General features: G+C 27.2%; 2 protein-coding genes across 2 annotated transcripts; one reads left to right on the top strand and one right to left on the bottom strand.

Moving 5' to 3' along the window:
* Window positions 1-1,463: 1,463 nt before the first annotated feature.
* Window positions 1,464-13,094, bottom strand: LOC132948321 (cyclin-L1-like). Its single transcript, XM_061018741.1, has 7 exons — window positions 12,842-13,094; window positions 12,513-12,752; window positions 10,634-10,818; window positions 5,686-6,076; window positions 5,432-5,613; window positions 5,247-5,342; window positions 1,464-4,718 (listed from the first exon to the last, which is right to left on the bottom strand). The coding sequence occupies exons 2-7, from the start codon at window positions 12,744-12,746 to the stop codon at window positions 4,589-4,591; spliced, it is 1,218 nt and encodes a 405-aa protein (XP_060874724.1). The 5' UTR covers window positions 12,747-12,752; window positions 12,842-13,094; the 3' UTR covers window positions 1,464-4,588.
* Window positions 13,095-20,183: 7,089 nt separating this feature from the next.
* On the top strand, window positions 20,184-23,201 carry LOC132949099 (serine/arginine-rich splicing factor 2). Its single transcript, XM_061019882.1, has 4 exons — window positions 20,184-20,632; window positions 20,952-21,083; window positions 22,136-22,283; window positions 23,036-23,201. The coding sequence occupies exons 1-3, from the start codon at window positions 20,451-20,453 to the stop codon at window positions 22,281-22,283; spliced, it is 462 nt and encodes a 153-aa protein (XP_060875865.1). The 5' UTR covers window positions 20,184-20,450; the 3' UTR covers window positions 23,036-23,201.
* The last annotated feature ends 256 nt before the right edge of the window (window positions 23,202-23,457 follow it).

Here is a 23,457-nt window from a genome sequence, read left to right as displayed (position 1 = left end):
TAATATGTCCATAATCAATTTGATGGAATACTGAATTATTACAAAATTCAAATGCATCACTGAATCATTATAATTTTGTTACTGTAATATCGTTGACTCTTTGTAGATTTTTAAATTTAGTAAAAGTATAAATATAAAATATAAGACCAATGCTTAGTGACATTGTTCATATAAAGGCAGAAATAGGGTTGAATTATTTGCTTTACAAAACCGACTACAGTGAATATTGTCCATTTGGAAAACTTGATTTTTTAAAAAACAACATCATTAAAAATGGAATTTCAAAACCAGACCAAAAAATTAAAGTTCTTGGTATTTATCCAATCAAAAAGAAAAGTATCATAAAAACATTAGTTCCTTTAATGCCAGAAACAAGGAAACAATTCTGGCTAGATTTTCCATATGCTATGGAAGCACCAGATTTATACAGTGACTACGAAAATTAAAAATATTAATATAATGATAGTTGTTATTATAAAAATGTCAGTCTGATTAAATTATTTTTAATTATTTTAAAAATTATTTTATAAATTGTTAATTTAAAGTAAAAAGTACTTACTTGCTCAAAAGTGTTTGCAACTTATTTATTTATATAATAATATGTATATTGTACCAAATGTATTGTATAAATATGTTATTAGTTATTACTATTTACTACTAAGTTAGTAATTACTTTATAGATTTTTCTATTAATTTTCCTTATAATATTACATAGGTAGTTTAAAAAAAAAAACAGTATCTCCCTATTATAATAAATTTTGTTAGAATAAAATATACAGTATCTCCATAGAAATGGATATATTGTAAATTTGCTTCTGATAGTGCTTATAAAATAAGCAGTAAGTCCATTTTAATGGTCAAGGAATTAACGAAAATATTTAAAAACTCATAAAATCAATTCTATGATATAAAATTAGTATATACACGTTTATTTTAGGATCGTATGTTAATTATACTTGGTGCACGGATCAGTAATGAGTCTAAACCTGTTTAGTCGATTTCCCAACATTTTGCTTATATGGAGATACTGCTTTTTCGCTAAGCACGGCAGTACAGTAATTCGTTTTTAAGTAGCAAAAAATAATAAAATAGATTTCATCAAAAACATGTACCTATTACGTAAAATATTAATAACTCATGTTTAGGTACTTTAAAAATCTTTTTTTATTTTCACGATTATTTTATAAATGACTGATAATGTTTTTCTTTTACCCACCAATTATTGCCATCTAGCTACTAGAAAAACTATCCTTTAAGTTCAAAATTGAAACATTTTTATGGCTCCAAAATGTGATGACAAACACAAAAATAAAAAACTCATTGAAAAATCTATGCATTCACTCAGAATCGAAAATGAATCTTTATAAACAAAAATATGGATAAACCAAATCAATGACTAATCCAAAAATGTACATAGGCATAAAAATATAGAATGTCAAAATAATACATAACAAAATTGTAAATTATCACAGATGATTAATAATTTATTTTTTTAATTTAATCTTACAATAACTAAACATTCACTCGTTTGCAAATAATAATTACAATTATGTAAGGTTAGGTATTACATATATTATATTACCTATTATATATCCTATGCTCTATTCACGTTAAGATCCATATTATGTAAAAACTGAATTGAGTGCAGGGACGCTGCTTAACAACATTTCACTTATGATGGTAGACTTCATGGAATTGGGGGGAAGGGTGTTGACAGACCGTCTGGGTTATCTGCTTGCTGACTACGAAAACTAGTCACTGTACAATACGGTTCTTAATGTGAATATTGTATACTATATACTATATAATAACTTTTTTTTATTATTATTAAGGTATGTACAAGTAAAAATAAATATGGCCATGGCCAGGCCAACACTGTAAATATAATAACTTTCTTCTATGGTTTGCATTAATATGTACAATTAAAGTTCTTATCATAATAATTACAACCTATTTGAAAATATTAAAAAAACAAAGTATTTAATGACCAATGTACATAATATGTTACTGGCCTAACTCAATTTTAAGATAAATTACTTTGTTTATAAGCATAACGCATTAGGATTTAGGATCAATCAGTTTAGACTAGAATAATCTAGTTTTTCCTAATATAAGTTTCATGCTTTATAACTAAAGACCGGATTTATATGTTTTTACATATCGTTAATGGGTCTATGCAGTCTTATGAGAGTAAAAAATGTGGATGATTTGTTCAATTCTGAATGCATAGAAAAAAGTTTTTTTGCATAATTGAGAATATTTTATGGGTTAGAGAATATTTAACTCATTTAGCATATTTTGGAATATTTCGTAAATTGTGAGAAGAAATTTGTATTTATTTTTAATTTTAATATTACGGTACCCAGAAAAAATTTTTTTGAACATTTACAATTTTTTATTTTATCATTTCCAACTCTTACTTAAGTGCAATAATATTCCATTAGAATACGAAACTTTAAATACCTAATAATTAACTCACTATTAATATAAAATTGAAAAAAAAAAAATTTTAAATGCATATTAAAGTAAATATAATGATGTTTATTGATTATTTTTGCATATTTTTGCTTTTTTTGTATATTTTGCATATTTTAGCATATTTTTTAAATTTTTAAGAGAATATAATGAGAATATATTTATGTTTTTTTGAGAATATTAGCATCATATTTAAGGTATTTTAAGAGAATATAAATCCGGTCTTTATTTATAACAAACCTATATGGACTAGGCTAATAAGTGCCTGGTTGCGCTATTTTAGTCCAAACTAATTTATCCTGTCTTCTGGTTTGGCCGGTAATATTATTTTACAAACAATAGGTAGTACAGTAGGCATATAAATTGTTAAGTCAGTAACCCTAATTAATTATGAGTGGTTTATAACTTGGTACAATTTTTTTAATGTGATATATAACAATTTCCTCATCTATTTGTGACAATTTAAGCCCTTTTCACAGGATAATAGTCAATATAACTAGCATGTTACTAGTTGCATAACTAGTGTTCTAGTACCTGATCAGTTGTTATTTTTGTAAGTGTTTGTTTTATTAATATCAAAAAAACAAATATTTAAAATAAAATTAAAAAATACTGAAAACATTTATGTATTCTGATTGGCTGCAAATTTAAATATAATGGTAAATAATGTGTAAAATAGGACGTTTTATTACCAAAAATTGTGTACTCGCTAGCATGATTTTGTGAATAGTTTAACCAGTAACATTTTTTAAGATTCACACAGACCTAAAAACTAGTGTACTAAGCTGTCTAGCTAGTAGACTATACTCTGTTCAAGTTCAGAAACATAGTTGGAGGCTGACCTGTGCGCAGGGGCGTGGCAATACTACACGGCAGTTATACAGATAGTTGACTGGGTGGGGGGACAAACGGGTGTTGCCTGACAAAATCAAGTCGCACATAGACTATGTTTCTTAACTTGAACAGAGTATAAGCATAGCACAATAACTACTATCGTGTAAAACGGGCTTTTAAAAAAAAAGAAAGTTTTTCAATATTTGATAATAGCAAATGTATTTAGTAAATTATTGATAAAATCAAGAATATAATAATTTTGAAATTAGTTGATTTTTTAATGAATGAATGCAATTCATTTTTCATAATATGTAATATGGTAGATCGTAACATTTCATGTTTTTTTACACTTTCTAATAAATAGGCAATGCAATTCTAATGAAGAACACACTACTTGTTGATATTTAATGTCTATCCTGAACAGCTTAGCATAATTCAATTCGATAGTACCAAGATCTTTGTACTGAAATTAATATGTTGTTTGGAATATATCACATTTTTTTTATTACATTATGGTCTTGTGAAACTGTAAAATGCAGGTTAGACAATATTTTTAAAACCGCACAAAACAAAAATTGATGTAAACTCTGGTGATTGAGCTGGTTAATTGATTGATCCTTCACTACTAGTTAATTTTTTGAGAGAAATAACTGTTTAACCAATCTTTAACTGGTCAAGCATAATGCACCGAATGTTCATCTTAAATGAAATATGGCAATTACTAGTTAATAATTATTATAACTAACCTAATTTCAACATAAAGTAAATGATTTTTAATTATAAACCAAATCTGAAATGTTGATTTCATGATTTCATTATTAAATAAATTATACAATAATAAATATCAACAAGACATGTGTTCATTATTTAATTTATATTGGCTAACTATTAAAAAATATAAATTAATACAATTTGCTGTATTTTTTAAATGATAAAGTACTCTTAATTATTTAAAATTGTTTTTTTTTTTTTTTTTTATCAATATTATCAATATTATTTTATTATTATCTATAAAATTACTATTTTTAAATGTTCAAAAATTAAAAACGTAAGCGTTTTTTGACATTTTATACTATGGTAAAATGGAGGATATTATATTACATTAAAACATACTGCACTACGTTGTGAACTTGGTTTACTGACTTTCTAATTAATTAACACACTGTATAATATAGATTTAAATAAATGCACTTGGTATGAAATTTATTAAACAAGCAATGTTTTAATAAAACACATTTCAAATGGTAGATTATAAGTATATTACTATTCATAGCTTTAATTAATATTTTTTACGGTAGTTGTAATTCCTAGACTTGGATTTATAATTTTCATTACTTCTATAATCTTTGTAATCTTTGTAATCTTTGTAATCTTTGTAATCTTTATAGTCTCTGTAAGTAGGTACTAATCTGAAAAATAAAATATGTTCATGTTATATAAACATAAATATTATGCAATAAATAATATTTAGAGTAGTTTGTAAATATTGATATACAGTATTTTTAACGTTGTCATTATGCTATAATCAGGTTAAGAATAATTAGCCAGCATTAGCAACTATAAACAGCAAGTGACAAAGTTTACGGCCTAATGACAAAGCCACTAACATTCATTAAAAGTTGTTGACTGTGTTTAGAAATTCAATCTGTGTGTACAAAAGTGATTATTGTATTATTCTTAGCCTAAATTAAGTATAAAGACTCATTATATCAATTAGCTTTTTTGTTTTGTTTAACATTTATTTGTATATAAAATATGTTATGTGGAATGAGATAAGATTGTTTCATGAGTTACAGCTATGTAAAAAAAGTATTTATAATAGTCAACAAAATAATAAGATTATTTGTTTAACACTATACTTAAATATAAAAACATTTTTAATTTTTGGATGTTATATACTTGTATAATGACTAATTAGAAAATAATGTTTTTATTACTTTCTTTTCTTAGATTTCTTTAAATGTCTTGGACTTTTACTTCTAGACTTAATTTCCAAAGGAGTTCTACTTTTACTTCTTATTTTGATTGGTTTTCTATAAGATGAAATAAATATAATTAACATAACATATAAGTGTGTACATGTAAACATTAAGCAAGTGAGAACTTGAGAGTAAATGCTTACTTATTTGTGGTGGTTGAACTAATATTTCTTGGGACAGCAACAGTTATTCCATTACTAGGAATAGGTATAACTAAATCAGTTTGTACTACTGGATGAACCATAGCTTCTTTAGCTTTCTCCTTAGCATAATCATATTCTTTCTTTGATTCTTCCACTCGCCTTTCCAAATCTTCCGTGATAACCTAAAAAAATAAAATCAAACAAATATGGTTATACACTTATACTGAATACACAAACTATGATTCTTTACTCACTTTTGGCCTAAGATAAAGTTTGAGTATTTTGCGACAGATGTCCTGGATGTCTGTTTCATTTGAATTAAATAAACAGTACCATGCTGGACTTTTTGGCAAGGGTATTTGTAATTTCCTGGCCGACAAATAAATACAGGCACAAGCAATAGTTTCTGGATCAAATTGAACGAATACATCGGTTTGTAACGAATCATTCATATAGTTCCAGGACATCTGCATTATTGACTGATGTTTCTCAAATCCAAGTGCCTGTAGGTACATTACAATGAGTTTATGCGGGTGTTTAACATGCACGCAAAAGCCAAGCTCCTTGAGCACGCGTCGTTCCGCTTTTATTACCTGCGTCTTTTTCTGTACATAATTTTGATCAAGTACCAATGGCGTAATCAATCTGCAACAGTGGCAGAGTATTTTTTGGTCTTGTTTTGGACTAGTGATCACATGGCAATACCATAGTAAAATAATAAAAAATAGATAGTATGATCAACCACAACTGACTACATTTATTATTTACTCTTAAGTACTAATTGTTATAGAAAAATACATAACTATTTTCAATTATAATATATATTTAAATTAAATGCTTCATTTTTATTATTTATATTATATATTATATTTATCAATGAATAATTTTCTTATAAATAATAACAAGCTATTAATAATAGCTATTATTAATCTTTTTGTTGAAATTCTTAAATCATACATTTTAGAATATCCCATTTTTTTAAATGTAAAGTTATAAAACTATTTTTTTTATGTATAACATATATTATTATATTATCTAAATAGATTAGTTGCCCTTTATTGGGCTCGTCGTTAATTGACCCATTTGTCTATTGAACTCAAATAGCCTGGACCAGATTTACTAAGACATACACAATTTACATACTCATAATACCAAAAATAATTATAATCCATTATTAGGTAAACTTTTTGTATGCAATTAATAATAAATATAAAAGGTAAATTTTTTCATTAAAAAAAATTGAAAAAATTGAATTATAATGTCTAATATTATTATTTATTACAGCTAGATCGATTAGATCGAATAATGTATATAATATGTACTAAACATAATATGATATATATTATAAAATAATTAACTTTTTGGTAGTATAAATAAAGATTGTTGAATATTTAAGCTAAGTGAATTTTAAAATTTAAATGCCATAATCAAAAAAAATTTAGGGCTGTTCTAACAATGTTCGGTTAAGTGTCCATTAACGCTAACTGGCGGTTAATCTAATAATTAATGGACAGAATTCTATAGGAAACAAAATCCAACAGTTAACATTAATGGAGACTAATCACTTAACCGGGGTTGGTAAGAACTGACTGTTGGTTAAATATTAGTCAAACCGGCAGTTGAGAATAACCCTTTAAACAAAATAATATTATCAGACCCTCATGTAATTTAATAATTTTTAAATTTATCCTGTTATCAATTGCTTTAAATTCTTGGTTTGATTTCACGAGCATTTTAAAGTTCACTGTTTTAAATACTTAGGCATGGTTTGTTTATATTTCATTAACTGTTTCAATCAATTAACATTCACCTTAAAACAACAATATGAAAAAAAAGTTCACTTCAACTTCAGATTTTATCTAAGTTTTTTTAAATGTCTACAAATAGAGGTTAGGTACCTTATAAGATGTAGAATAACCTTCAAATGGTTCATGACATATTCACCATGATTGGCTATCTTGAATCCCATTGTGGAAACAACAGTTACCATTTGTCTGTGAAATTCTTTGTTTGCTTAATACAAAACTATTATGATTAAGTATAATCACTAAATAGAGCACATAATATGTTATGCACGTTGGATTTATACTGTACCTTTTTTTTGATAAATATATTAATATATATATTGAGTATTGACAAACCCTAACAATTTTTTTTTTGGAGGGAACCTCTTATCTTATTTTTGGTTAAATCATGTAACAATATAATTTTTAAAGGGTCCACAACAGTGTTCTTGACGTGACGACCATCAATTTCAATGTGAATCCACCACGTTCGCTTTCCTCTCCACAATTCAAACCAAGGGCAACTCACCCGGCGGTTAGCTGTGGAAAGTATCTGCGAAAACGCAAGTTATAAAATAAATTTGTGCGTTATATTTTCACTCGGATTAACATTAACAACCATTGACTTTGTTGCATTAAACAATTTACAAATAAACATAAAATAAGTACAAAACAATTGCAACAAAAACAATGGATTTTTGTGCACCCTACAGTTATCGCATTAAGTCTACACATTGTATCCTTTTGGTAATTTTAATTTAAGTATTTATAACAGTACAAGATGATTCACCAAACCACAATTTTTTCTTTTCTTTTAATTTATTCACAAATTCTGAATTATGGGATTATTCCACCATACAGTGTTGTATAGATGATTTTTTTTATAGATCCAAATAAAAATTTAATTAAAATGAGTAGTTACTAAGTTATTAATTTTTATGTATTAAGAGGATGTGATACCCGCATGTGTTGTATCAGTCTTACAAGTGCGTAACATAAGAAATTTCACTCTCAGCAGAACATGTGTAGCTGACCTCTTATAAAACCTAAAGCTGAGATTATTACCTATGCAACCTCATGAGCTTTTTATTATATTTTAATTTTAAAGCGAGTTATGAGTATTTTAAGATGTACAAACAATTTACAATTTAAAAATATTCATAACTCGCTTTAAAACTAAAATATAATAAAAAGTCCATAAGGTTGCCTGGATAAAAATATTACCTTTAGATTTTATTAGAGGTCAATTCACTCTAATTTTTAAACTAATGGAGCTACACGTGTTCTGCTGAGTATAAAATTTATAACAATAAATATTAAAAAATTGCACATTATTAATTATATAGACAATTTAAATATTTGAATAGATTATAGACTTTAAGAGGATGTTGTACCCACATGTGTTATCTCCGTCTTTTTCCTTCAGCAATTTCAATAGTGTGCTGTTAGTTTTAATATTGGAGTGAAATTACCTATTATCAAACTTTAACATGTTGACTGCGTACTGACGCAAATTTGCGTCAAGAGGATCAATCAGCAACGCATTTGACGCCATTTGGTATCCAATATATATTTAATTATTATTTAGTGTATTAAACGCATGTTTTAAAATATGTATACATAAGTCGTTTGGATGTATGACCATATATGAGCAGTTTATGTTAATTAAGACTGTTGTTTTTACTTTATCATACGCACTGGGTGAAAACTGCAAAATAAATACACAGTCAACGTATTAAGAACATTATCTGTGTTCTCTCTATCGGGTTTTTACAATATTTTACAGAGCAGTTATGAGTATGTAAAATATTAATATTTGAAAATACTCATAATTCACTTAAAAATTAAAAATGTTTTTACATAAAAGTTTGATAATAGGTCAATTTACTCCAATATCAAAACTAACAGCACACCATTGAAACTGGTGAACAAAAATTTGGTACGTCATACATTAGGCGGAGACAAAATATTATTATGTTGGTACAATGTCCTCTTAAGTATACTTAAAAATGTTAAACATCAGAATTTGAATAAATTAATCATTAAATGATAAAATTAGGGTTAGCATGAATTACCTGTGCCTATATATTATATATAAATAATAATAATAATAATAATAATAATTAGTTATAAACTATTAACAGAACAAAAAAAATATTAACATTTAATAGAAATAAAAGTAATAAATTAATCTTTTTTTTTTACAGATGATGATAAATATCTAGTTTTTGAACTTCATAAAAATCAGATTGTTTTAGACTAGTTTTTTGTTCGTCCCAGTATTCAGTGGTATTGTTCAGAAATTTAAAATTAATTATTTTAGAAAATATATTGTTTTTCTTATAACATATTTTTTACTAATATAGATTTCTATAAGTTTTTCTGCGATTATTCATAGCTATAGAAATATTAGGATATTTAAGAACTGTGCATTATGCGACTACTGTAAGATATCTAAAAGTAATTAAATATTTAAGTTACTAAAAGAATCTTAAGCTTAACTTAACATTAAAAAAGACAAATTAAATTGAACTATAAGATTAAAAATATGTTTATGTTTTAAGTGTTTGACTTCTTCAAAAGATATGGACGTTCATTCTATCAATCAATCTTCTATAAAATGAAAGTCCACACATGAACATTCTTGAATTCTCTAGGAACTAGGAAATGGACACAGAATGATGATTAAAATTAAGCTAAAATCTAATTTTAAAAGGCAAAAAGTAGAGAATTAACTGAAATTGACATTAAAAGAAGCAAAGACAATAAAAAAATACTTTAAAGAATTAACTGGGCCCTTATTGGTACACATTTAAACCAGGTTTAACCTTCGTATTTATTCAAGTTTCTATAATAATTCTACTAAGTTTATACCTGGGTTAAAAGATATGTGTACACTAATAGGGCAGTATACTACCTAATAGGATAGACAGGAAAATTAATTTAAGTTATTCATAAAACCAACATAATTATGTTCTGGATTAAAATAATTTGACTATAGGAAAATTTAGTTAGAGTAATTTAACACTAGATAACATGCACCATAAAAAAAACATAATTATTATAGTGTTTTTTTATCGTAAATTGAAATATTTTAACTAAACTTTATGAATTTAAATATTTTTTTATTGCTCTTAAAATTTAAATATTAATTGACAGTGAAGCGTGTATTCCAGGGTTAAATACATTTGAAACATTATTAATAAAGGTTCAAGTCAAATGTATAATTTAAATATGGAAACCATGAAGATTACAGAGAGAGAGAGAGAGAGAGAGAGAGAGAGAGAGAGATCTAGTCTTCAAGACGGAAACATATTCTAACAGATTAGTCAGTTGTGATTAAAAATATTTAAATAAGATTAAAAAAATATATATATAATATATTAATAATATCAAAAATAAAACCACCTAAACTTACTTTTGATTTAAAACTTGACGGATATGATGATAAACATTAATAACATCACGAATACGTCGTGGTGATTCCTCAACTTTAGAGGCCAAACATGTGCATGCCATTGCAGTTATTTCCATTGGGTGGCGAACAAAAGATTTTGTGTAATAAAATCGTTGAAACAACACTTGTCCAGTTGCCATTGCAACCTGAGAAATAAAAATCATATTACAAATAATTCAGATGACAATTTGAGATTAAGCACACATGACACATCAAACATTTACTAGGAGATATTTAAATATATCGGGAAATACAATTAACAGGTTGAACGCATGTGACCGCCGGCATTCATCTGTAGTTCTCAAATTGTAAACTTTGGTGACTGCTGGTGCCCACAGTCTATCATCACTACCATGCCACATGACTGCCGGTGACCGTTAATAAATATGGTTTTAAATTATTAACTTTTCTATGGCGCTACAATAATTTAATAAAATTTAGCAGGAATTTTTTTGATGTGATAAACATAATATTTTAATTTTTTTATATGTTTTTTCAAATACAATAGTATATACAAATTAGGATCGACAAGGAACAATATGTTTGGCGTGTCGATAATACGCCAAAGGTCACATGGCTATCAATGAGTTAAGGAATTTTAATAAATATTTAAAAAAAAAGTTGAGAACAAAAACTATTAAAATAAAAGTAACTTCTTTGTTATCTCCCAGTCTCTGTGAGGTTTATATACCCAGTCACCATCTGTTGTATTATGATATTTATTATATACCGTTATAAGACTTTAAAATAAAATAAAATAACAATAATATTGTTTACAATTAATAGTAGCACAGTTAATAATTATTAATTAGTATTTCATAATTACCTACACATAAATAAATACAAAAAAATAATACAAATTCCCAAAGATTATTAAATGTCACGCATTTCATCTGTTTTTGTTGTAAAAATGTAATGCCAGTATTAAGTATTAAGGGAAATAACTTATTAAAATTAATTTTTAACAATATTTGAATGAGTTAATAATGTTTGTAAGATAGATAAATACTTGGAATTATACATACAATACACGGTTCAAAAACCCCAATCCGGTTGGGTTTAAATGGGTTTTAATAATTTTCAAATGAATGCAGATTCCTGACACTTTTTTACTAGGGTAGTTCCTTCAACATTAAAATTTAAAACATATACCTATTGCTTATTTAAAATTAAAAAAAACTTATTACCTATAAGTTATAGCTATTATATAAGTAACATATATAAGTAATATGTAAATATATTAAGAAACTTGTAAAGAAATATAAAAAGTTTTGGAAAGCCTACCTACATAAAATTATACAGTTAATTTGTTTATTACTTTTATTCATCAGTAAACATTTAAAAGTGCTTATAAGTTGTTTTATTATTATTACTTAATTTGTATTATTTATTGTTATGAGTTTAAAACTTTAAAATTAATTATAATTAAGAAAAGTAAAATTATAATATTTAATGTTTTTGCTTACAAAAGCTTTGCCAAAAGTCACACCTTAAGGTTCGACGATGATTATGCCATTGTTACAAACATATTTATAGCCTAGTCAGAAATTATATACATAATACATAAATATATATTGTGGTAATTAACAGTGTTTTTTTTATACATATTTATAATCTATTGCAAAACAACAGTAGGTGGTTTGGTGCACACTAATTCATAGATAATGGAGAATTTAATTTACTTTAAAAATATTCAAAAATTAAACATTTTTAAAATGAATAATATTCATAAATCAAAAGGGAAAATTATTATAGATATGTCTGAGTAAATAAGCAATATGTATATATATGATATTATTGATGTGGAGATATGGTGACAAAAAAGAACTAAAAGTTTCACCTGGGGTAGTTTGAGCAAAATGCCAGCGGTCTGAATCCACTCGCAGCCGACGATCCTTAGGTCGACTTCGGTCTCGAAATCCAACCCGTCGATCATGGACGGTGTGGACGTGAGCTTCTCCTTGGGCAACAATACGTTGCTTAGCGTCAACAGCACTTTGGTCGGTTGTTTCAATTTATGGCGGTCATGGGTCACGTCCAAAAATGTCATCGTTGCTGTTTCCATTTTGCACATCACCCACTGCGTCGTCAAAAGTTGTGATTTCGTCGTTAACGATTAGACGGTATTTAGCAAAGTAAACAAAATTTAAATTATATAATTATACAAACACGTCTGGCTGCAGCCAGCGGATAACGATTATTGAGCACAGTAAAGTTATACAGTGCATGATAAAATCATTAATCTATTTTACTCATTTTTTCATTTTTTCATGGTACTATGTACACAACTTGCATACGCCATACGGTAGCGGGCAGGTCGATCAATATTCTATACTAATATTATAGTTAATAAAATTAAAATATAGTTAAGTAATAAGTCTTTAGCTTATTAAAATTCGTGGTTCAAAGCCGTATAATATTGGGTACTATCAAGGTTAATAATAATAATATTATTATATGCATTTATCTGATATTGTGTTATCAAGCTCTGGTCAAGGCTTCCCAAACCATAAATGTCATAGAAAAATAGCATCATAGAACATTCATGTTCATTCAACATTATTTTTATGGGGTTAAAACCGCAATTTATTTTCTTAATTTTTTAACCTTATTTTTTTAAAAATAAAAACATAATATATTATATTTAAAAAATTAAAGCCACCCCCCAAAACAAAATTCTGGCCACGCCACTGGTTCTGTCACAGACTATATAAAAATATCATAGATAATAAAGATATCTTTATTATCTATGGAAAATATCGTCTGTGGTTCTATCTTCTATGGTCCAGCACTCAAGCGACCGACTCAAGCGTATGCCTCACGCATGCTCAAATCATTTGAATAGAGGACAAAAAATCCTAGTAGCATTTATTTTACTCAATTAACTAACTTAATTGGGAAAAAATAATATGTTATATTATTAAAAATAATATGTTAGTGAAATAGTTAGTTAAGCGTCGGCGATTTTTCAATTGGTAATTTTAATTTTCAAGCAAGATATGAGCATTTTAAGTTTGTAATATTTCAAATAACTACCTATATGCTTGGTATTATACTTAAAAGTCCGGCGAAAAAAAGTCCAACAAAAAAAAGTCCGCCGGAATAAAAGCCCGCGAATAAAAGTCCGGTAAAAATTTTAAAAGTTTTAAAATATTAAAATTTATATTAATTATACTACATCAAAAATATTACATAAATTATATTTTATTAAATGAAAAAATAAAATAAAATCTCATCGACACTTAACTCGACTTATAAATATTTCAAAAATACAATAATAATAAAAATAAAAATAAAAATATATAAACATGTTCAATGACATGTTCAATCAATCAATTGTTAATGACAAATCTGGTTGGAATTTACACAGTAATAATACAATAAAAATTAAAAATATTAAGTACATTCTTTCATCAAACAACACTCATTATTTCAAAAAGTGTACATTTTTTTGAAAATATTTTTTTACATAGTTTCAAGTCGCTTATAAAACAACGTTTTTTATTAAAAAATTAGATTTTTAAATATTTTTTTTCCTTATAATTTTTTAAGTTTTTTATTTTTTTGAATGACAACATAGTTTTAATTTTATATTACAAAGCAGAATATTTTTCTTAGTATTTATTTCGGTACATGAAAATCGAATTTTGGGTGAGTAGTTTATGAGTTATAAATATTCAAAGTTTAGATGAGCGGAGTGCAGTGGCGTATTTAGGAATTTTGTTGGGGAGGGGATGAAATATATAATAATACACCCATAAATACGTACATAATATACATTTTTGAAATCCCCGAACTTGTAACCTATTGAAGTAAGTGTGGATCAAGCCGAAATAAGAATTAACACAAACTGTATAGACTGTATAGTAACTAATACTAAACTAATACTTAATAGCAATTATTATAAATTCATACTAGCGCCAATCCCGTGTTTAATACAATAAACAAAAAAAAAAAAATTATAATAAAAAATCCAGTTTTCTTTAATAGACAAAGTACAAACATTTTCAAGAATTCATGAGCATTTGGATAAAACTCTTTATCACAAATATCTAAAGCATGTGACCCAGAGGTGAATACCTCTAATAAAACCCACGCCCTATGGTAAATCTACGGTCTTCATGGTAATTTTGTTTCAATACCGATTTTGTTTATCGGGTTTATTATAAACACTCATGCATAAAAATAATTCGCAGAAATGAAAAAAATACAGTACACCATACTACCATAGCGGTATAAGTTTTTTTTGTCCGATATATGCCACATGCCCACATATATGCCGCGAACGACTAGTGGCGTACAGTATATCAGAGTAGTAAAATTACCACAACTAGAACATTTAGAAAACAGACATACTTAAAAGTAATATCATATTCAGAAATACAGAAAATGAGAAAACTTAATTTTACAAAAAAAAAGGTTAAGGGGGGATCTATCCCCCCTCCCCTGTAAATACGCCACTGTTGGAGTGGAGTGGTACGGGGTTACCCCGCGAAATGTTTGTCCACTTCTCCGCTCGCTCGTCAAAACTTTAAATATTTATAACTCATAAACTACTTACCCCAAATTCGATTTTCATGTATCGAAATACTAAGAAAAATATTCTGCTTTGGAATATAAAATTAAAACCCTATGTTGTCTTTCAAAAAAGTAAAAAACTTAAAAAAGTTTAAGGATAAAAAATATTTATAAATATAATTTTTTAATAAAAACGTTGTTTTATAAGCGACTTGAAACTATGTAAAAAAATATTTTCAAAAAAATGTACACTTTTTGAAATAATGAGCGTTGTTTGATAAAAGAATCACCAGGTACATACGTTATGACATAAAAGTCCACAAATAAAAGTATATAATAAAAAAACTTGTAAGTGGATGTCGTTCTGCTGTACAGTAGGTTACAAGTGGGTCAATGTAATGGATGGTGTTAAATTTGAATTCAATGATATAATATCATTGTATAAGAAAAACGATTCTGAGCGAAAACGGTCAGTCAGCCTATGGTATTACTAATATATTTGATGATATTATTGTGAATACAGTAATTTATATAAAACCTATTTAGGTGGAACCTTGTTTTAAATTTTCAATCCTTAGCTATAAGATTTGAACATTTTATAAATTTTTAACTACAAAATAATTATTAAATTTTAAATTTGATACATTTTGTCAAAATTTGAACTTTAAATCCTTATAAAAAAAAATTGTGCTTATGTATTTTTAATATTTTTCAACTGCTATTGTAAAAATATATCAGGAGCCTGGCATTACATTTTTACGCTTTTTACTCAACAAATAAAATTTTATTGAAATTTATAGAAAAAAAAAACTAAAAAAATTGAAAACTTATAATGTTCGTAAACAGCTCTGTTACAGTTATTCGTTTTTGAATAACAATAAAATAACAAAACCGCTACATGAGAAATCGAGTGAATATCCAATATTGTGAAAATATGAATTTCAAACGCTCGTAAAAATTAAATTTGACTTTCTTATAGACATTTTTTTTGATAAAGGTAGATAATCTTATAAGGAATCTTGTATTACATTTTAAAATCTTAAATTTAAAAAGAAAAATTTTTATGAATTTTTAACTCAAAATAATTAGGGAATTTTTGTGATTTTTCCATATTTTGTCAATTTTTGAACTTTAAATGCTTATAAAAAAAAACTGTTACTAAGGATTTTTAATATTTTTCAAATGTCATTGTAACAATATAGTATGAGCCTTGTATTAAATTTTCAAACATTTTTACCCAACAAATAAAGTTTTATTGACATCCTTAGAAAAAAAGACTAATAAAATTGGAAACTGAAAATGTTCCTAATTTGTTTAAAACAAATCAAAATATTTTGAAAATGTTATCGTGTATAGAAAATGCTAATTTAAATGACCAGTGAAAATTTCATGTGTATACGTTCATTTGTTTTAGGGTTACACCAAAAACCAAAATCGATTTTGTGGAAAACCGATTTTGCGTAAAAATTCACGTTTTTCCTTAATTTTTATGTTGTTTTTCCCGGCGCTAAATAAATTTTGACCTCCCCAATGCACCAACGATATTCACTTTCCCATCGAACAAGATACTAAAGTTGAAAATCCAATCATTATTTCGACTGCTTATCGTGTACACCAGGCACGTAGTCAGAAAATATTCACTAGGTGGGCCAATGTTAGATGGGCCCCCTACCTAAATATATTACCTTGTACAGTTGTAGGGGTGTTCGACAGACGAGTTGACGACCATAATAATAATATAATTCTATATGAAATATGAATCAATATAATGACAATACCCTTACTCAAAAGTATTTTAAAAATAGACATAAAAGTATACAACAGTCACTGTCTAGATAAGATAAGAATAACATGACATGCTAGTATACTATAATAATATGGTACCAGTGTTGGGCTTTAAATAGCAATTATTTCCTAATCAATCGTTGACGATATTATGATTTATAAAAAATAAATTATCACCGATTCTTAGTAGGAACAGAATTTAAATGTAATACAATATACATATTTTATTCCAGAAATGGACATGGATTGAATTTAGTTACGTAACTTATTTTAGATTCTAATTAAAACCCGATATATTTGGTTTTATTTGTGTAATATTTAGACAATATTAAAAATTTGAAATTTCATTTAAATTAAAAGCCCCCGTATAATAATGGGCCCCTCTGAATACTTTGGGTGGGCCGGCCTACGGCCGGACACATAATAGGGTGGGCCTGGCACACCCTGGCCCCCCCTTAGCTACGTGCCTGGTGTACACAGACACAAAAATTAAAAAAAAAAAAACACATCATTGTAAAATCAATACATTCATCGTTCCACTCAGTATCTAAAATACAAAAATTCAAAAATAAAAACTAAAAAGCCTATAACCTTGGACGTTTCCTAATATTGTTTCCAACTTGAGTTAAAAACTCTTCGTCATTTAACTCAGAGTTTTTGATGCGTTCGCATATAATGTTTGGAGCCTTATATTTTTTTATTGATTTTCGATTTTTTTATTGTTTATCCTCAGTGTTGAGCCCAGATAACAAAAATAATACCTAACTCTTGGACTTTACGAAATGTACTCTGGCAAACATGGTAAAAGCACCCTCTAATAACTAATTCTGAACCAAAAACATTATTAGTCGCTGTAATTTCTGCCTTTTCAAACTCTACGTGTAAAATACTGGGGTCAGGGAACAAATTTTGTTGTTCACATTTTTCAATAATTGTTTTAAACATAGTTTCATAAATTGAATTCGTCTTACGTTCTAATAAACAATAATCAGCACTTCAGCAGTGATAATCTATAACATATAATATAATATTGTTAGACCTAAACAAATATTAAGTGACTTAACTTAATAATTATTAAACTTGGGACTTTTATTCTTGGACTTTTTTTACCGGACTTTTGTTCGGGGATTCATCTTGCTTGAAAAATTACTATTGAAAGATCTCTGACGCGCACAAATAATGTTCTTACTTACAATTTATAGGTAAATTCAGTCTAATATATTAATATAACTATATAAATAGGGTTGCCAGATTTTAAAATCACCAAACCGGGACATCATATTATTGATAACCTTTTTTTATAAAAACTATAACCTAACCTAGTCACTATAGTGAATGAAAATGTGCTACCTTAGGTACGTTTTTTTTATGAAAAAATAACCCTATAATAAAAATGTTGTGTACTGGGATATCTACCTAACATATATTATATTCACAAGATTTCAGTCTATGTATGATTTTAAAAAAAAACAGTCAATTTTTTTAGTCATAATAAATTTGTAATACAATTTAAATAATATATAAAATAATAAATATTATAAATATAAAACAAATAGTCAATTTATTTTATTTCTATTATATAATTTATAAAATACTTAATTCTTATAAATTATCTATATTTAATTATTTTTATTATTTTATTATTATTATTATTATAACCCTTGATATTATGGCTAACTAAGTAATATAATCACATATTATTATATTATTAAAATTTTAATTTGTATATAATTATTAATATTATTAATATATGCCATGGTGTCGTGGCAATGTGGCGTACATTTTTTGGTAATCGGAAAAAAACTCCCTTAAAAAAAAACCCCTGGAAATAAAATCCATAATCCCCAAAGCAAATATTTATATATTATAATGGTAGTAATGTACATTTTAAAATACTCATAATTCGCTTTAAAATTAAAATATAATATAAAGCCTATGATATTGCCTAGATAATAATCTTAACTTTAAATTTTATAAGAAATCAATTCACTCCAGTGCAGGCGTATATAGAAATCATTTTTGGGGTGGGCTTATGCCTATATAACATACAATTGGCTATTAAAAGATACTTTAATTTTACAGTAAAATCTAAACAAATTTGTTACTTATACAGTCGTCGAAATTACCTCCCACTAAATATAAATAATTAAGGTGTTATTACTTTTTTTCATCTAGATAATGTTATTAGTTATGACTTTTATTATAAAATTGATAATTGTAATTTGTAGTATAATATTACATATTAAAACTTTAGTTAAAAAATCATTTAAGATGTTAGGATTCATAAACAGGAATACGATTAATTTTAAAAATTTAAAAAATATTAAATCGTTTATAATATAATATTATTATTTAATTTAATATTTGTCAAATTGAGATTCAACTTACTGTACTTTTAATTCTTATTACCAAACGGTGAAATTATTCGTTTATAAATAAATAAATAGATACATATTTATATAGCAATATCATATAATATAATATTATGTACCTATATTTATCAATATTATAATAATATAATAATAATTATAATTCAATTTTTATATATTTTTATTATCATTAACTAATATTTTTGACAGCTGTGCCGAACGGTACGGTTAAGGTATAGCTTTGAGGATTTTTTTTCGGGGATTTTTTTTCCTAGAGAATATAATATAGTAATATAGTATTTTTAGGGTGTAAGTCAATTTTTAACATAATATAGGTACAATATTAGTTGTATTTCCAATATATAATTTATAAAATTATTTATAATTAATATTTAGTCAATCCCCAGTATAATGCAAATGGATTTTTTTTCAAATTACCCATCAATCAATGTTAGTAACTCGCAAGGTTTCTAAATTCTAATATTTAAACTATAATCTAAAAACCTTGAGTGGCTCGTCACTTTTTAAAATAGGTTCAATGTAAATAATGTCTATAATATATTATGTGCTTCGAATTTTCGAGATCACGGTTTTATATATGACCGAGATCGAGACATTGGTAAGCACTAGAGAACCTAGGCTCTATATAATTCTATCTAGGCTCTATGGTAGGCACGATTTAAGATAATATAACCATAGAACCATATATTGTAACCACAGAACCGCGTCATTGTTAGTCATGTTGGCGGCACTGCGAAACGACGCGTTCGAAATTTACAGTTCCACGAGTGTTGTGCACAACCGCTTAGTGCTTGCTCCATGAGCTATGACTCACCCTTCCCCGGCAGCCGGCCGAGACCCGTCCTGCCTATCTGCGTAACGACTAACGACCGCCGACCAGTGAATACTGTCCGCCATTTTCACGGTCGCCATATCCGCGCGGTCACCGGTCCTCTTTTTTTCATTTTACGATTTTGTAATCTTTACAATTTCTGCAAGCATTATTGTTGTAATGTTGTAAACACTACCGCTCGATATTTTGCGCGTAACAAAGTGGATTTTGGTGTTTGGGTAGGGCCAGTTGTAGCGAACGCAGTACATTCACGATGAGCTACAGCAGACCGCCGCCGCGGATTGAGGGTATGGTATCCCTGAAAGTCGACAACCTCACTTACAGGACGACGCCCGAAGACCTGAGGAGAGTGTTCGAGAGGTGTGGAGAAGTCGGAGACATCTACATTCCCCGTGATCGGTTTACTCGAGAGAGCAGAGGGTTCGCTTTTGTCAGGTACGTACGACACTTGCTTTACTTTGCTAGTGTAGGGTATTGTGTATAATACTACCAAAAAGGTGCGAGTGACCGTATCTGATCGATTGTGTAAAAATGATTATAAAACAAGCATTGAGCTCGATACAGATTAATATTCACCACCACGGGTAGAGCTTCCCTGCTTGTCGGGTTGATGTTCCCCTTGGTGGTAATATAATTATACGCTGTGATCCGTAACTTTGATCTTATCTGATTTGCACAATCTTGCCAATCTTCTTATTATGTAAATAGCAACTTATAATTTGCTAGTAAACTGTAATCATATTTTTACTTTCAGATTTTATGATAAACGTGATGCAGAAGATGCATTAGACGCAATGGATGGTCGCATGCTAGATGGTAGAGAATTACGTGTTCAGATGGCTCGCTATGGACGTCCAACTTCACCATATAGAAGACGACGCAGGAGGTACAATATTCTGATAATAATAAATAAATTGTTTAATTTTACAGCTTAATTATTCGGCTTCTTCAAAACTAAATGTGCAGCAAACCAAAACATCTAATCTACATTAATTCAACTTCATATCAACCCTTTTATCGTTGCTTGACATAAAAATATTCAACTGTTGAATATTATACAAAAACCATAGTTTTGTAGATTCTTATAATTTACTAAATAGTTATCAAATAAATTAATATAAAATTGTTGTTTCATATAACATATCAAGTTGTACATTTTCAACTAACAAAAAAAATATTTTTATGACAAGCAACTATAATCACAAGATGGTAAAAAATATTATATAGGAATTTTTTATTCAAGACATTAAATTAAATTATATTGTTATATTTTTTATTATATACATTTTTTGTAGAATTAAATTTCCCTTGATTTTGTTTGTTAACATTATTTTTAAGTATTCATTATCTTAATGACTTACCTTTAATTTTTACTTATTACTTTAAAATTCAACTTAATATAAAAAAATTACCTTATTTTGTTAAAAGACTGAGCATTGTTGAAAACCCATTGATAGCAGCGACACTATTTTCAGGTGTGGGGTGTAATTGGGGAGTGGCGGCTGAGTGCTGTGGCTGAGGCTGAGGCTGAGCTAAGGTGTTATAATCGTGCTGACCGCAGTAGAAGGCGAGGGCGTTGTTCCTGCCAATAGCAGATGCATGCTGAGTGCTGACTAGCTGCTGATCAGCCGAGTGCCAGTTGCAGATTTCAGTTTGCTGAATTAAAAAAATAAATAAAACTAAACAAAGCAATCCTGAGTCATCCTGGCAACTCTGTTTAGGGTTAGGAAATAGCTAATTTTTAATTTTTTTCAATGCCCACCTTTTTTCTTTTTATTGCGCTCTAATAGTTTAATCCTTATTAATATTAAATGAAAAATAAATTAAACCCCAACTGGATGGAATTTAATGTATTTTTAAACATAAACATTTTGTATGTTACTTGATTTTAATTGAAATTATTATACCATCAATCATATGTTAATGCTATTGATTTAGGTCTCGTTCGCCTAGACGTCGTTCATACTCAAGGTCCAGGTCTCGTGGCCGTCGTTCACGTTCTTATTCTAGATCACGTTCACGTTCACGTTCTGGTAGTAAAAGTTCAAGAGGACATTCAAAGTCAGCCAGTCGTTCAAGATCATAGGTAAAAACCAATAATTTATTTTTAAATCATTTTTTAATATTTGTTATTAAGCGTACGCCGCACAGGCATGTGTTGTCTCCGTCTTAAAATTGCATTACCGCAAATTTTGTGCTCAGCAGATCATGTTTAGATCAGTTAGTTTATAAGTTTTAAGAGTGTGACCTACTATACATTTTATGCGTAAGATAATTATCTAAACAATCGCATATGCTTTTTATTGTATTTAAATTTTAAAGCGAGTTATGAGTATTTAAAAATTGTTAATTGTTTGTACATCTGAAAATACTTGCTTTAAAATTATAATATAATAAAAACCCCATGAGCTTGCCTAGGTAATAATATTATTTTTAGATTTTATATGAGGTCAATTCACTCTAATTTTTTAACTAACAGAGCTAAATCTGATCTGCTGAGCGCAAAATTGTCTATGTCATATACTTGTAAGTAACACACGCGGGTTCCACATTCTCTTAAAATTATTGTATTGATAATTCAATAATTGTTCAAATAAGTTTTTATTATTTTAATCAATAATTTGTTATATTATAGAAATTATTGAGTATTTTAGTTGTACTATATTGTCTTATCTTTTATAAACTTGTTAAATAATTAATACAAGTATTACTTGTTATAAATACTAAATTAAACTTCCAGTGAAGATATTAGTTATCTATGGTTGAACTCTAATTCAAGTATAAATAATTACATATCAATAATAGAAAATATTTTAATTTTGATTTAATTTCTTACAGGTGTGAATTTTTCAAAAATGTATATGGAAAAAAACCTATGAAACAACAGCCACATCAATAATTTGTTTACACTATTATAATGATGAAAAATATTTCACGCCATTTATAAACATCTGAAATATTTATGTTCTTTAATAAATAAACAATCATCATTTTGTAGCCTAAATCTTAGTTTTTTAAAATAATAAATAAGACAATATTTTATTTTTTAAAATATAACCTAAATATTAAAGTATCATCCATAAAATCATAAATGTACCTTATATTGTAGTTATAATTAGGGGCTAGGGCACTAAGTAATATCTTCTTAGTTTACTGTAATGATAACAGTTAACAAGTAGACATTTTATCACGGGTAATATGCATACAATTTTAAATATACTTTCATTCTTGATGAACTAGTTTTTGCTGTACCATGTAAA

The sequence above is a fragment of the Metopolophium dirhodum genome, chromosome 7, assembly GCF_019925205.1.
Source record: "Metopolophium dirhodum isolate CAU chromosome 7, ASM1992520v1, whole genome shotgun sequence".
Classification (NCBI taxonomy): domain Eukaryota; kingdom Metazoa; phylum Arthropoda; class Insecta; order Hemiptera; family Aphididae; genus Metopolophium; species Metopolophium dirhodum.
This window is presented reverse-complemented; position numbering and strand designations above follow the sequence as displayed.